The sequence below is a fragment of the Trachemys scripta genome, chromosome 3, assembly GCF_013100865.1.
Source record: "Trachemys scripta elegans isolate TJP31775 chromosome 3, CAS_Tse_1.0, whole genome shotgun sequence".
NCBI lineage: Eukaryota > Metazoa > Chordata > Testudines > Emydidae > Trachemys > Trachemys scripta.
In genome coordinates this window covers 35613931-35626457 of record NC_048300.1, presented here as the reverse complement: position 1 = coordinate 35626457, position 12527 = coordinate 35613931, and the positions used below count along the sequence as shown (strand labels likewise).

Genomic DNA, 12527 nt, shown 5'->3' with positions numbered 1-12527 from the left:
GAAAATTCCTCACTGAAATTTCCTCCTCCCCCACCCCCATTCTGGCCCTTCTCCACCTCAGAGTCCAACTTTGACATGGTACGTAAACCATATTCCCTTTGTGTGCAGACGTACTGTGCTCTGGATTTTTAGCAGGAGGCAGCTGCAGGGTACAGAGCTGGAAGGTGGCTGCCTGAAAGTTGCAGAAGTGCAGCCAACAAGGGGCTGCTAAAGACCCAGGCCAATCGCTGCTGTGCACAGCACAACTGCATCATAGTTACTTGTCAGCTGCCACAGAGCATCATCTTACCTCTCTCTCTTTCCCTCCCCCCTTCATTCAGGGTCTCCTAGCTCTCATTTTCATATCTTTTCCCCCAAGAAAAGTTCCTCTTTTTCCAATTCCCTTTTCTTACCTTCTCTTCCAAGAGGGGCACTTTTCCCATGCTAGGAGTCCCATATATTCTTAGCCAACCTTCTGAGGTCTCCCTCTCACTTGACTACCATGAGCCCCCAGCATCCCTGATTGTGAGGAAGGGCTGCATGTGGATATTGCTGGAGTTGGTTAACACCGCTCCCGTATCATCCATCGTGTCTCTGTCACTCTACAGATTCCTTATTTCCTATAGCTGTTTCTCCAGGTTCACTGTTTCTTTTTGCCCAGGAGACATTAGGACGTGATCCAGCAAACATTTGCGGGGTTGAACACAAAATATAAAATGACCCAACCTTAAAATGAGCTTGAGAGAGTAATTCTAGATGGCTAGCCAATGGAAAAGCCTTGGCACTTCCAAGCACAGACTTATCAGGGCTATCAAGATGAAATTGCTACCATATCATGGGATTCTGCACAAAGCAAATTATACACATCATGACATTGGAAATGCTAAGTATAACCCATAGTGTCTATCTGTGTAGTGAAGTATAAGAACATAGCCCAAGTCATCCTATTCTGTCCAGGCATGATCAGCTGTAGTAGAATTATCCCCTGCCATGTGCCACTGCTTTGCATTTCCCCTCCCCCCTCTCCCACCACAGTTGCTTTTCTTTTCATAGCAAAAAATCGTTCCTAAAAGCTTTAAATGGCTACGTTTCAAAGGCTGGGTTCCTGTTACACACTGTGTCTCAAATACTTGTACTGCTCTGGTTGAATTCTTAATTGAACGTGGTGTCTGACAGTTTTCCTTTCAGTGTTACTTTTAAATAAATTATTGTATTGTAATAAAAATGGCATTAAAGTAGTAAGCCACTTTTCAGGCATGTAACTTTTTAAAAGAATTATCCTCCGCATTGAAATTACTCATGTTTATTCTCAGTGTAAAGATGTGTATGTGATGTCAGTGTGTGTGGGGTGTTGTGTGGGTTTTTTTCTTTTCTTTTTGATAAAATTTTGCTTGTCTGCATTGTTACTACTTCAGGGCCCATTCCTGTGCACCCACCCTTCCTGGCTGTCTTTGTGTTTTTGTACTGGACTCCATCCCTTTTAGTAATTCAGTGCCTCCCAAATTAATAGATTGTCATAGTGAGGTCCTTCATGAAATATTCAGCCCTTCTTCCTTTCCTGGCTTCAGGAAAGAACACTTAGGGTAGGATTTTTTGGGGTGTGTGTGGGGTGGGAGTGATTGTGGGATGTGGTGGTAAGGTAAGTGGAGTTGCTGATATCATTCTGGTTGTGGTGGTGGAAAAGCTCTGTCAAAGGGGAAGCCCTTGCAGCATGACCTAAATGTGGTCAGACTCTGGTTTAGTTTAATCTGTGCTGGAAGTTAGTTCTACAGCTGGATCCCTTCAGATGAGTGCTACATCTCGGGCTTTCACACAGTTAATCCTGGGCTTTGTGATCTGGATTGTCCTAGTAGAATATAACTGTCTTGGCATTTTTATAACTGAAGATGCTGTCTCTAGTGTATCTGGGAACTGGTTCATTATGGCTTTGAATTGAGGCATTGAGTTGGCGGCAGATTAGACTGGGAGTCAGTGGAGGGGTCGGAGCATAGGGCAGTGTGTTTATGGAAGCCTAGTCCATGGCTAAGGTTGGCAGGTGTACACTGCAAAAACTGAAGTCTTTCCAGTTAATTTCACATTGTTTCAAATACAGTGAGTTACAATGATCTAGTGTGTGGGTAACAAATACATGCAGAACCGTGGCTTGATACTCATCGGGAGGAAGGGGTGGGATGAAGTTTTCTAGCAAGCTAGATATGAAACAAGAATTTTTTTTTCATCATAGATGCTATCTGGCCTTTTAAATTTGGAGTTGAACAGGACTTTAGGGCTGTGTACTACTTTGAAGCCTCTGTCTCCCAGTCTCCTCTCTTGCACCTATTATAGGGACAGGAGTGAGCAGTCAAGTAAAGTAGTTCTTCAACTAAAGTAGAAAACTTTTTCTATTCTTAGTTGTGTCTTTATCAAGCTGCTAGTTTTTAGCAGCTTTTCTTTTTCTTTTTGAGTATTCAACTTCAATAGCTTTACTGGAAGATTTTTTTTATATATAAATAATAGTTTTTGTTGATATTTTACAAAGCATATAGTAATAAGTGTTCGGTTTAATGCCATGTTTCCAAATTGACTTATTCTTATGGAAAAGGAAATTTATTCTTAAGTTTTAATTTTACATTGAATAGTTCTGGAGGTGAGACATTATGGGCTCTGAAGATGTTACTTTTCCCATATGCCATGATATCTATCTTTAAAACAGGAGAATTTTTTTTATTAGTAAGTTTAATGATATTGACTTTTACAGTCTGTGTTTACTGTTAAATTTCTGGCTGGTTTTAAGCAAGTAGAGAAAAAAGAGTTACTTTTCTGGCAGAATTATTTCCATTGATCAGTAATTTGCTCTAAATATTAAAATGCAAAACTAGAAAGAATAATCTCAACTATTCACAGCAAAGGTTGAATCTCTGCAAAGAATGTTAATTGCCATTTGTAAAAGATAATCCCTCCCTCCCCCCTAAATGTGAACTTGTAGAAAATAATATGAAATGAAATTATCAGAGGATTCTGGACCTTCTGTCCAGAATTGAGGGGCTTGACATTTGTCCCTTTTCAAAGGACTTGTTGAAAATTGCCTTAGGAATGGGTTTTGAAGTTCCTGTTGAGAGCTTTTGAATTCCTACTGAAAGTTTTAGGGATGTAGATACAAAGGGAAAGAGTGTAAATCTGAGGCATATGATATGACTGAATTACAAAGGATGACTTCCTCCCATCCCACTACTGCTCAGTGAGGGGCAATATGTGGCTTAAGTAGTGAAGGGATCCTTGTACATGCCACCTTTGCAGAAGTAAATTTCATCCAAAGGAAAGCAGATTTTAAAAAATGATTTGGCAAAGGTTCCTAACTCAGGTATCCTTCAGCCAGCTGAGACTGCTTCATTGTGCTCTAAGATTTATATATTTGAAAAAAAGAGTACATGGACAAAGAAACTGTTGTGTCATTTCTTTACCATGCTAAGTTGTGGTTCAAATTGAAGAGAAGATTTTTTTTCTGATTTACAAAGAAACCAAATGTTTGTTTGATATGGAGTTTTAAGATGATAATCCTTCTGAGATTTATCAGTCCTCTTTGTCAGTTGATCCTGATATTTAGCAAGTTATAGCTAATCCTTTGCTAGTTAAGCAAACTACACATAGAAGTAATTCTTCACCCTTTCCTGCTCTTCTGTTACTTCCAGAACTCTAGCTTCATAATAGTCCATGTCAATCGTTTGCTTTTTCTCTTGATTCCTATGTGGAAATATTTTTTGGCAGTAGATTTCCTTAGCCTTCTTGGCGCTTTACGTTTGGTATATCTGTAAGATAAGAACTATATTTTCTTCTCCGCTGATTGAACTGAGGACTTATGCATGTGGAAAATGGGGAAACTTTTTGTTGTACAATTACAGAATACTTTTTCTGGTCCTTCTGAATGCCTTTTGTCTTCATGCCCTTGTTTGTTGACTTGTTAAACTTTTTTTTAAAATGCATTTTGGCAGTTGAGTTTTCTGTGTGTTGTGGAGAGAAGGTGCTTTTCACTCTTTAATATTTTTTTCAGATACTTTTCCTCCCTTTTCTAAAATAGTTTAATTTTAAGTATCTGAAATTATGTCCATAGTTGACAATTAGGAACGTTTTCTGGTTAAGACAAAGGGAAATACATTGAAAAACATTGTTTGCTCCACTTCTTTCTGTGATTTAAGTGCACACTAAGTGCTGTACTCAAGACATGCTATGTGTGTTGTAAATCTGAATATTGTACCCTGAGGGCTTGTCTACATGTGGATGTTAAATCAGTTTGTTCACTCTAATTACACAGAATTAACTATATCGAACTGAAGTATGTCCTCACCACTTTGCTATGCTGTCTTGAGGTACTTCTCTTGTTAATCATTATGTCCCATATAGCACTTTGCTTCTTCAGTGTAACCATGCAGCATTCTGGGCAGATATCCCATGGTGCAATTTTCTGCTGCCTGGCTTGATGTATTTTAGAATTTTTCTCAAGGTGCACCTTGGGGTGCCTGCCAGAACCTGAAAAATGGGACTTTGTTGAGGTTTTATAACAACTCAGCTTATTCATTCTTAAATCCTCTTGGATAAATACCATCTGATCCTGGTGTTTTATGGCTTTAACTTTATTCCAGCACTATCTCTTTTGAAACTTCATTCTCTGACAGTACTTCATCTTTATTACGTGAAAAGACTAGATCTGGGGGAAGTATCTCTCCAAAATCGTCTGTGAAGACTGATGAAAAGAAATCATATAACTTCTTTCCAGTGTCCTTATTCTCATTAGTTCCTCCATTAACTCTCTTGTAGTCCAGTTGATCCACTGATTCTCTTGTAAACTTTCTGCTTCTGATGTGCTTAAAGAATTTATTTTCATGTACATGGCTATTTGTTCTTCAAGTTCCCTCTTAATTTTCCTAATTTTTGTCATGCATGATACTTGCCGCTTTTTGAATTTCTTTTTACTGGCTTCATTTGGGATGGATTTTCATTTTTTTAAGGGTACCTATTTGGTTCATGTAACCTGTTGAACCTTGATATTTAACCATTTAAAATTATTTTAATATCTATTTTTGTTTATGGGTATGCGTACTTTGTGTGATTCTATTACCAATCTACAGTTCTATAAGTGCAAAAGATTTAAGCTTTTAAAAATAAACATTTATTCTTGCAACAGTGTTCCTTCAAAAAGGAAAATCTCTTGGAATAAGAACAAGTATTGGATTTCCCATCTCTTTCAAGTAGTCCAAAATATTATAGATAGATGTTCCCAAGCTTCCTTTATTGGTTTAGAAGCCTGTATTTACTGCATTATTGAAAGACTAGAAAGGCTCTTTTTGACAGAAAGAAATGTCATTTTCCTTCTCTTTTCTATCTCCATGGAGCATGTTTGTATAGAACATGAATTATATCCTACCCATTCTTTGCCAATTACTGCTGTGTGTCCTCTACAGGATGAAGTATGTAGATACTTGTAGAATCATAGAATATCAGAGTTGGAAGGGACCTCAAGAGGTCATCTAGTCCAACCCCCTGCTCAAAGCAGGACCAATTCCCAGCTAAATCATCCCAGCCAAGGCTTTGTCAAGCCGGGCCTTAAAAACCTCCAAGGAAGGAGACTCCACCACCTCCCTAGGTAACGCATTCCAGTGTTTCACCACCCTCCTAGTGAAATAGTTTTTCCTGATATCCAACCTGGACCTCCCCCACTGCAACTTGAGACCATTGCTCCTTGTTCTGTCATCTGCCACCACTGAGAACAGCCGAGCTCCATCCTCTTTGGAACCCCCCTTCAGGTAGTTGAAGGCTGCTATCAAATCCCCCCTCATTCTTCTCTTCTGGAGACTAAACAATCCCAGTTCTCTCAGCCTCTCCTCATAAGTCATGTGCTCCAGACCCCTAATCATTTTTGTTGCCCTCCGCTGGACTCTTTCCAATTTTTCCACATCCTTCTTGTAGTGTGGGGCCCAAAACTGGACACAGTATTCCAGATGAGGCCTCACCAATGTCGAATAAAGGGGAACGATCACGTTCCTTGATCTGCTGGCAATGCCCCTACTTATACAGCCCAAAATGCCGTTAGCCTTCTTGGCAACAAGAGCACACTGTTGACTCATATCCAGCTTCTCGTCCACTGTGACCCCTAGGTCCTTTTCAGCAGAACTGCTACCTAGCCATTCGGTCCCTAGTCTGTAGCAGTGCATGGGATTCTTCCGTCCTAAGTGCAGGACTCTGCACTTGTCCTTGTTGAACCTCATCAGGTTTTTTTCTGCCCAATCCTCTAATTTGTCTAGGTCCCTCTGTATCCGATCCCTACCCTCTAGTGTATCTACCACGCCATCCAAGTTGCATCCAAGGTTCATTTTTCTTTCAGAAGTTACCCCATTTTAAGAGTGCAAGCATCTCTTGTTTATGGAAGAGTAAGTTAACTATATTGTAATGGGAAAGGTGGAATTGGATGTGTTCCTCATTCATTAACACACATGTTCAGAGAAAGATGATAGCTGAGCTGTCTTCCATTCTTTGTTTACGACTCCTGTTTGCTGCCATGACTACTGAATTAATAGGCTGGCATTCTTGACTCTGTACTTGCCGAATCGTAGAATAGGCAAGAAGTCAAGACTGACCTTGTCTTAGATTATGATTCATCAGTGCAACCAATCCTCTGCTGCAAGAATTGACTCAGAAAGGAAATAAAGAATAAAAATTAAGTAACAAAGCCCCAGTCAAACAAACAAAAAATTCCCAAGTTTCCTTGTTTTTTGTTTTTGTTTTTGTTCTTTTTTCTTTCACCATTTAACACTGAGAGCTGATTTTGGCCAGGGGTATAACCTTTGGATCTCTTGCACCCAAGCTGTCGTATGCAAAACTCCAGTATATCGCAGATGACTCTTAGTTCCATACATTTTGTTTGCATGCTGTGGTGTACAGGAATTCACTGTTTCATGAATAATCCTGAGGATGTTTAATGGAATTGTAGTTGGGATTTTGTTGAGATCATGGTAATGTATAGTGTCTCCTGATTTAATTTGTCTGAAGAGTTTAGATTTTTTTGAATCATTCATAAATATTTGGTTCCACTTGTTGAAAAATTAAGTTTTCCTGAATCTGCTGACTGCACCCAACTCGCAAACCTAAAAAATGTACTTTTAGGAAATGAAGATGGGAAAGCATACAAGGAAAAGTGTGTGTGTGTGTGAGAGAGAGAGAGAGAGAGAGAGAGAGAGAGAGAGAGAGAGATGGATTGAAACTGCCCAGGGAAATAAGGATGGGGTTCAATCAGAAGAGCAGAGCCAGGATATCAACTTCAGCAGGTGAAAAAGATAGTGCATGTGGGAACCAAGAAAGAGACTGGGGGCTGCTCTAATTCCAAAATCATTTTATGCAGATATTTTGTTCTAACCACCTTTAGTTTCAGTTTTCCACACTCAGTATATAGTATTTGAAATTGTGACTCACGGTTTCTGTTCCTTTGATGGTAAGAGATATGGACATCTTTAAAAACTTGTTTCTGCTTATTATGCATGTGACACCAATTTGTAATAGTTAAAAGGGTGTGCTTCTACTTTCCCATGTTTTGAAAAAGGTGTATTGTATTGAAACACTTAATCAGCATGTCACCTGGCCCTAGTGACTGGTCCGCAGAGAATAAAAGCCTACTGCTGCTGCCAGCTAACGGAGGTACTTTTTCAATGCAAGCAACAAGGGTCTGTATTTTTGGAGCTGAAGATCCCTGGTTGTATCTCTGCAGATACTCTGTACTGGTAGATGGGTACAGTAATTTAAATTAATCTTGGAGGCAATCAAGTTATTCTAAACAAATTCTGGCAATTTTTTTGTGAATCTAGATTGAAAGCTGTAGCATTTAAATTAATACAATAAACATTGTAGGCACCATTTATTACTGAATTTATATGCAGGTTCTTTTTATATCTCTTAATGATTTATTAAACTGTATTCTATAATTTAAGTATCTGACATTCTTATCTTGATCGGTAAAATTTAATGTTACTCCTGTTTTATGCTGGTGTAACTTCATTTATTTTAATCAAGTTAAACCAGTGTAAAAACAAAACAACTCATTAGTCAGTTGGGCCCCATTTTCTTTGTTTTAATAACACAAATGAGTAAATGCATTAAGTTAAGAGTATATATAAATATTAAACATCATTAAAAACCTTGTTTAAGAATTGGGTTTGTTTTTCTCATAATACTTATACTGTATGGAATCTAATTAAGCATAATTTGCTTGTTTTTTTAAGAATACTGCAATGTTGAGAATATAACCTTTTAAAACAATCTCCCAGATTTTAATTCGAACACTTTATTTTCAGAACACTTCTCATTAGCTTCCCCCTAGTGGCTAAAATAATATGTGTTCATGGACTAGTAATGAAAGGTGTAGTGAAAAGGTTTGTGAGATATCAACATGTATGGCAAATTCACTGTCTTAAGAGAGGACTGAAGAATATTTTTACTTGTTGATAAAATGAAAATATCTGTTGTCTTCTAGATGTAACAATGGACTTTTAAATATCGAAGATGTTCTTACAAGTTTTGACAACACAGGGAATGTCTGTAAGTTATTAATTTATTCTATAAGTACAGTGTTGTATAGGTTGAAGCCTGATTTTGTTAATATTATGCATTACAATATGACTGTTCTATGCCAACTTGTCTTACCTGGGAAACACTGATATTATGGTGATGGTGGCATATAAAACCTTATGGTTGATAAATGTATTTTTATGCCATTTTACATATTAAAATTGTAAAAATAGGCAGGTCTAGGTCTGATCAATGCAAACTTCTGATTTTTGTTTTTCCCTCTTGGCTATACATTTTATTTTGGGGCTAAGTACACAGCCAACACTTTAGAAAGAATGAAAACCTCTTGCCCACTAGTTAGCCATAAAAGAAGGTAACTTGCAGCATTTGTATTTCAAGATGTAAAACTATTTGTCCTCCATTTCTTTGAGGAGATACTTTGTAGTATCAGAGAAGGAAGAAATAGAGTAGATTTTCAAGACCCTTATGTTAGCCTACTCTGACTGTGGTGCAGTAACAAATGGCTGGCATTAATGCTGTCAAAACAGACTGTAGATTTTTGTCTGAGGACTGATTTGCAAATCTTAAATAAATGAATACAATATTCTACTTATTGATGACTTTTAAAACAATGATATTGAGAAGATCTGTAATATGTTAGAAACAAAAATGGCAGGTGGGGAAGGAAGAGAGTTGCGGGCTATCTCTTGAAGAGATAGTCTGCATGTACTATGTGCTTGATCCTTCAGTATCTCATACTCTATTCCAGGTTTGTATTTTTTGTTGCTTTTTTCAATTGGAAGGCTTAAAGAATAAAGTTGGGGGTCTTTAAGGATCACAAAGTCAAGAGACAAGTTCTTTTTTTCCTCTCCTCCTCCAAACTATGACATGAGACTATTCTTCTCAAATATGCCTGTGTCACCTCAAAATTTCTGTCTGTTTCTCCTTAACCTAAAGTTATATTTCAGTGAACACTGACAATTCAGGAGCAGAAAAATATCAATTTATTAAAGTAACCTTTTTGACTTCAAAGGAAAATACATGTATGGATGAAAATTCAAAGTATGGATAGCTGTTTGAGACTAACATTCTGTGCCATCCATTCTTGACTTGGTAGCCTTATTTTTTTAACACTGCAGACTTTTTCTGCACAGACCAAAAAATACTTAGAAAATGTGTTTTTGAAGTACTGCCAGGTAGGTGAAGCAGTTCACAGATTTCAGAAGAGAAATGAGATCTAAAGGATTTACAAGTAGTCAAAGGAATAATATCAAGGCCAAAGGAGAAAATCCAAATTTTGTGATAAAGGCTGATGTCAGGGACAATTTGAGTCACCAGTAGCTGGATAATTAAGCCAAGTGAAAGGATTGGGAGAATATGTGGATTTATGAGCACGCCTTGGGATTTTGGGGAAAAAACATTTAGTGATACTGAAAATTCTTGTTTAAATGACAGATCAAATTTTTAAAAAGATTAAGTTATCATAGATTCATAGATTATATGGCCAGCAGGGACCATTATGAATACCTAGTCTGACCTGCTCTATATCACAGGCCATAGGACTTCCTGAATTACTTCCTGTTTGAACTAGAGAATATCTTTTAGAAAAACACCAAGTCTTGATTTTAAAAGTTTCCAGTGATGGAGAGTCCACCACAGCCCTAAGTAAGTTGTTCAAATGGTCAGTTACCGTCACTGTTAAAAATTTGTGCCTTATTTCTAGTCTGAATTTGACTAGTTTTAACGTACAGCTTTTGGATCTTTTTATACCTTTGTCTGCTAGAGAAGAGAGACTTCTGTTATCAAATTTTTGTTCCCCGTGTGGATACTTGTAGACTGTGATCAAGCCAAGCTATAAACTTCTCTTTCATAAGCTAAATAGATTTCCTCGAGTCTTACACTTATAAGGCATGTTTTCTAATCCTTTAATCATTCTTGTGGCTTTACTCTGAACCCTTTCCAATTTATCGACATCCTTCTTGAATTGTGGATGCCAGAACTGGACACAGTATTCCAGTAGCAGATGCACCAGTGCCAAATACAGAGGTATTATAACCTCTCTACGCCTACTGTTTATACATCCAAGGCTCTCATTAGCCTTTTTGGCCACAAATTCACACTGGGAGCTCACGTTTAGCTGATTATCCACCATGTCTGATAAATCTTTTTCAGAGTCACTGCTTCCAAGAATAAATTCCTCCATTTTGTATGTATGGCCTGCATTCTGTGTTCCTGGATGTGTGACTTCACATTTGGCTGTATTGAAACACCTGTTGTTTGCTTGCACCTAGCTTACCAGAGCATTCTAGATCACTCTGTATCAGTGACTTGACCTCTGCATTATTCTCTGTGTAATCTGTAAACTTTATCAGTGGCAATTTTATGTTATCTTACAGATCACTGATAAAAATATTAAATAGTGTTACTATTATCAACCAAACTTGTAATTTCATTTAAAAAAATCAATCTTGGTTGGCATTGCTTATATTATCCTCCTCTAATTCTTTATTAATCCTGTAACAGCTGTTCCATTATTTTGCCTAAGATCAATGTCAGGCTGAAAGGCCTTTAATTACTTAGTTCATCCCATTTACCCTTTTAAAATATCCTTATTCTGTGGGCAGTTAGTCCTCCTGCATTTATCTTCTTTAACATAATTTTACAATAAAATTAATACCTGTGACTTTTGTGCAGCAGTTTCTAAATTATGATTAAGGAAATAGTGATATTAGAGCATTTGCCTAAACATTCTGAGGTTAGATTATTCATTATTTTCTAGATGTCTCCTACTTGGATTTTTCTAGTATTATGTTTGACCTTTTCTATATAAACCAGTGTCTGTTTTTAAAGAACTCCACAGTCTTTCCTAAGTGACAGTCCTAAGGTATCCCCTAGCATTTTAAAATGTTAAATTACTTCCGTTAAGCAACTAACTGTAATGCAGCTGGTCAGCGACAGTGTGTCCCTAGGCATCCTGCAGAACCGTCTCTAGTGTACGGCAAATCAGGGTGACCGCTCTGGGCCCCGCGCTTTGGGGAGCCCTGCGGGCTGGAGCATATGGGCGACGTGTGAACCACTGGCTGGGGGAGGCTACCCCTAACCCCACACCTTCCACCTGAGAGCGCGTGGTGCCGCGACCTCCGCGGTCCTGGAGCGCCGGGAGGGAGAGCACGTGACGCCACCGCTGCAGCCTTCCCGGTCCCGGAGCACTGGGAGGGAGAGCGTGCAGTGCTGCTGTTGCGGCCTCCCCGGCCCTGGGAAGGCAGACAGAGTGGCCCCAACCCCCTGGAGCCCAGCAGCACTGCCAAATCAGGGCCTGGGGGGTAGGTGGGCGGGGCCAAGCCTGGCTTTTTGGGGAGGCACAGCCTCCCCTGCCTAGCATAGTCGGTCCCGGAAGTGACGGATTCGTCACTTCCATCCCAGACCCCGCACCCCCCTAGGGATGGCCCTATTCGTATTCATACTCCACACATTACTGCAATGATATTTGTTCAAAATATGCTTTGTGCGGTATCATTTAAAAACTAGTAACACACTGGTTATTAATATAATTGTAAAATGTATGTGTAAATGTTATATGTGAAATTATGGATTCTCTCTGTGTGATGTTGTTAGAACAGAGGTTCTCAAATTGTGGACTGTGGGCCACCGGTGGGCCACGAACTCCATTCAGGTGGTCCATGGATAGTTCCCTTTAAGGTGCGCACTTGGGTGGCTGCACACGAGAGAATGAAGGGCCACCCACCTAATTAGTAGAGCCGTGCAGGCGTGGCTCCACTAATTAGGTGCCTGGATCCTGGAGAAGACACACATGTAAGGTGAGGTGGTGGCCTCGGGGGGAATAGGAGGCAGATAGGAGGGGCAGTGGGGTGAGAAGAGGGGGTGGGAGGAATTTGGGACATGCAGGGCTGCAGTGGCCAGAGAATGAGGTGCCTTTCCCCAGCTCCAGGGCTGCAGCTGCCTGGGAGAGACAGGCCTCCTTCCCAGCCCCAGCTCGGGAGGCTGCCGCGGCGGGGGAG

The 12527-nt window shown here is 39.3% G+C and overlaps 1 protein-coding gene across 1 annotated transcript in view; it reads left to right on the top strand.

Annotated features, from left to right (window-relative positions):
* CAMKMT (calmodulin-lysine N-methyltransferase) overlaps window positions 1-12527 on the top strand; it is a 360601-nt gene that overhangs the window by 21323 nt on the left and 326751 nt on the right. Inside the window, exon 3 of the mRNA XM_034764427.1 lies at window positions 8474-8538. Within this exon, the coding sequence (XP_034620318.1) occupies window positions 8474-8538 (65 nt within the window). The remainder of the gene's footprint in view (window positions 1-8473; window positions 8539-12527) is intronic.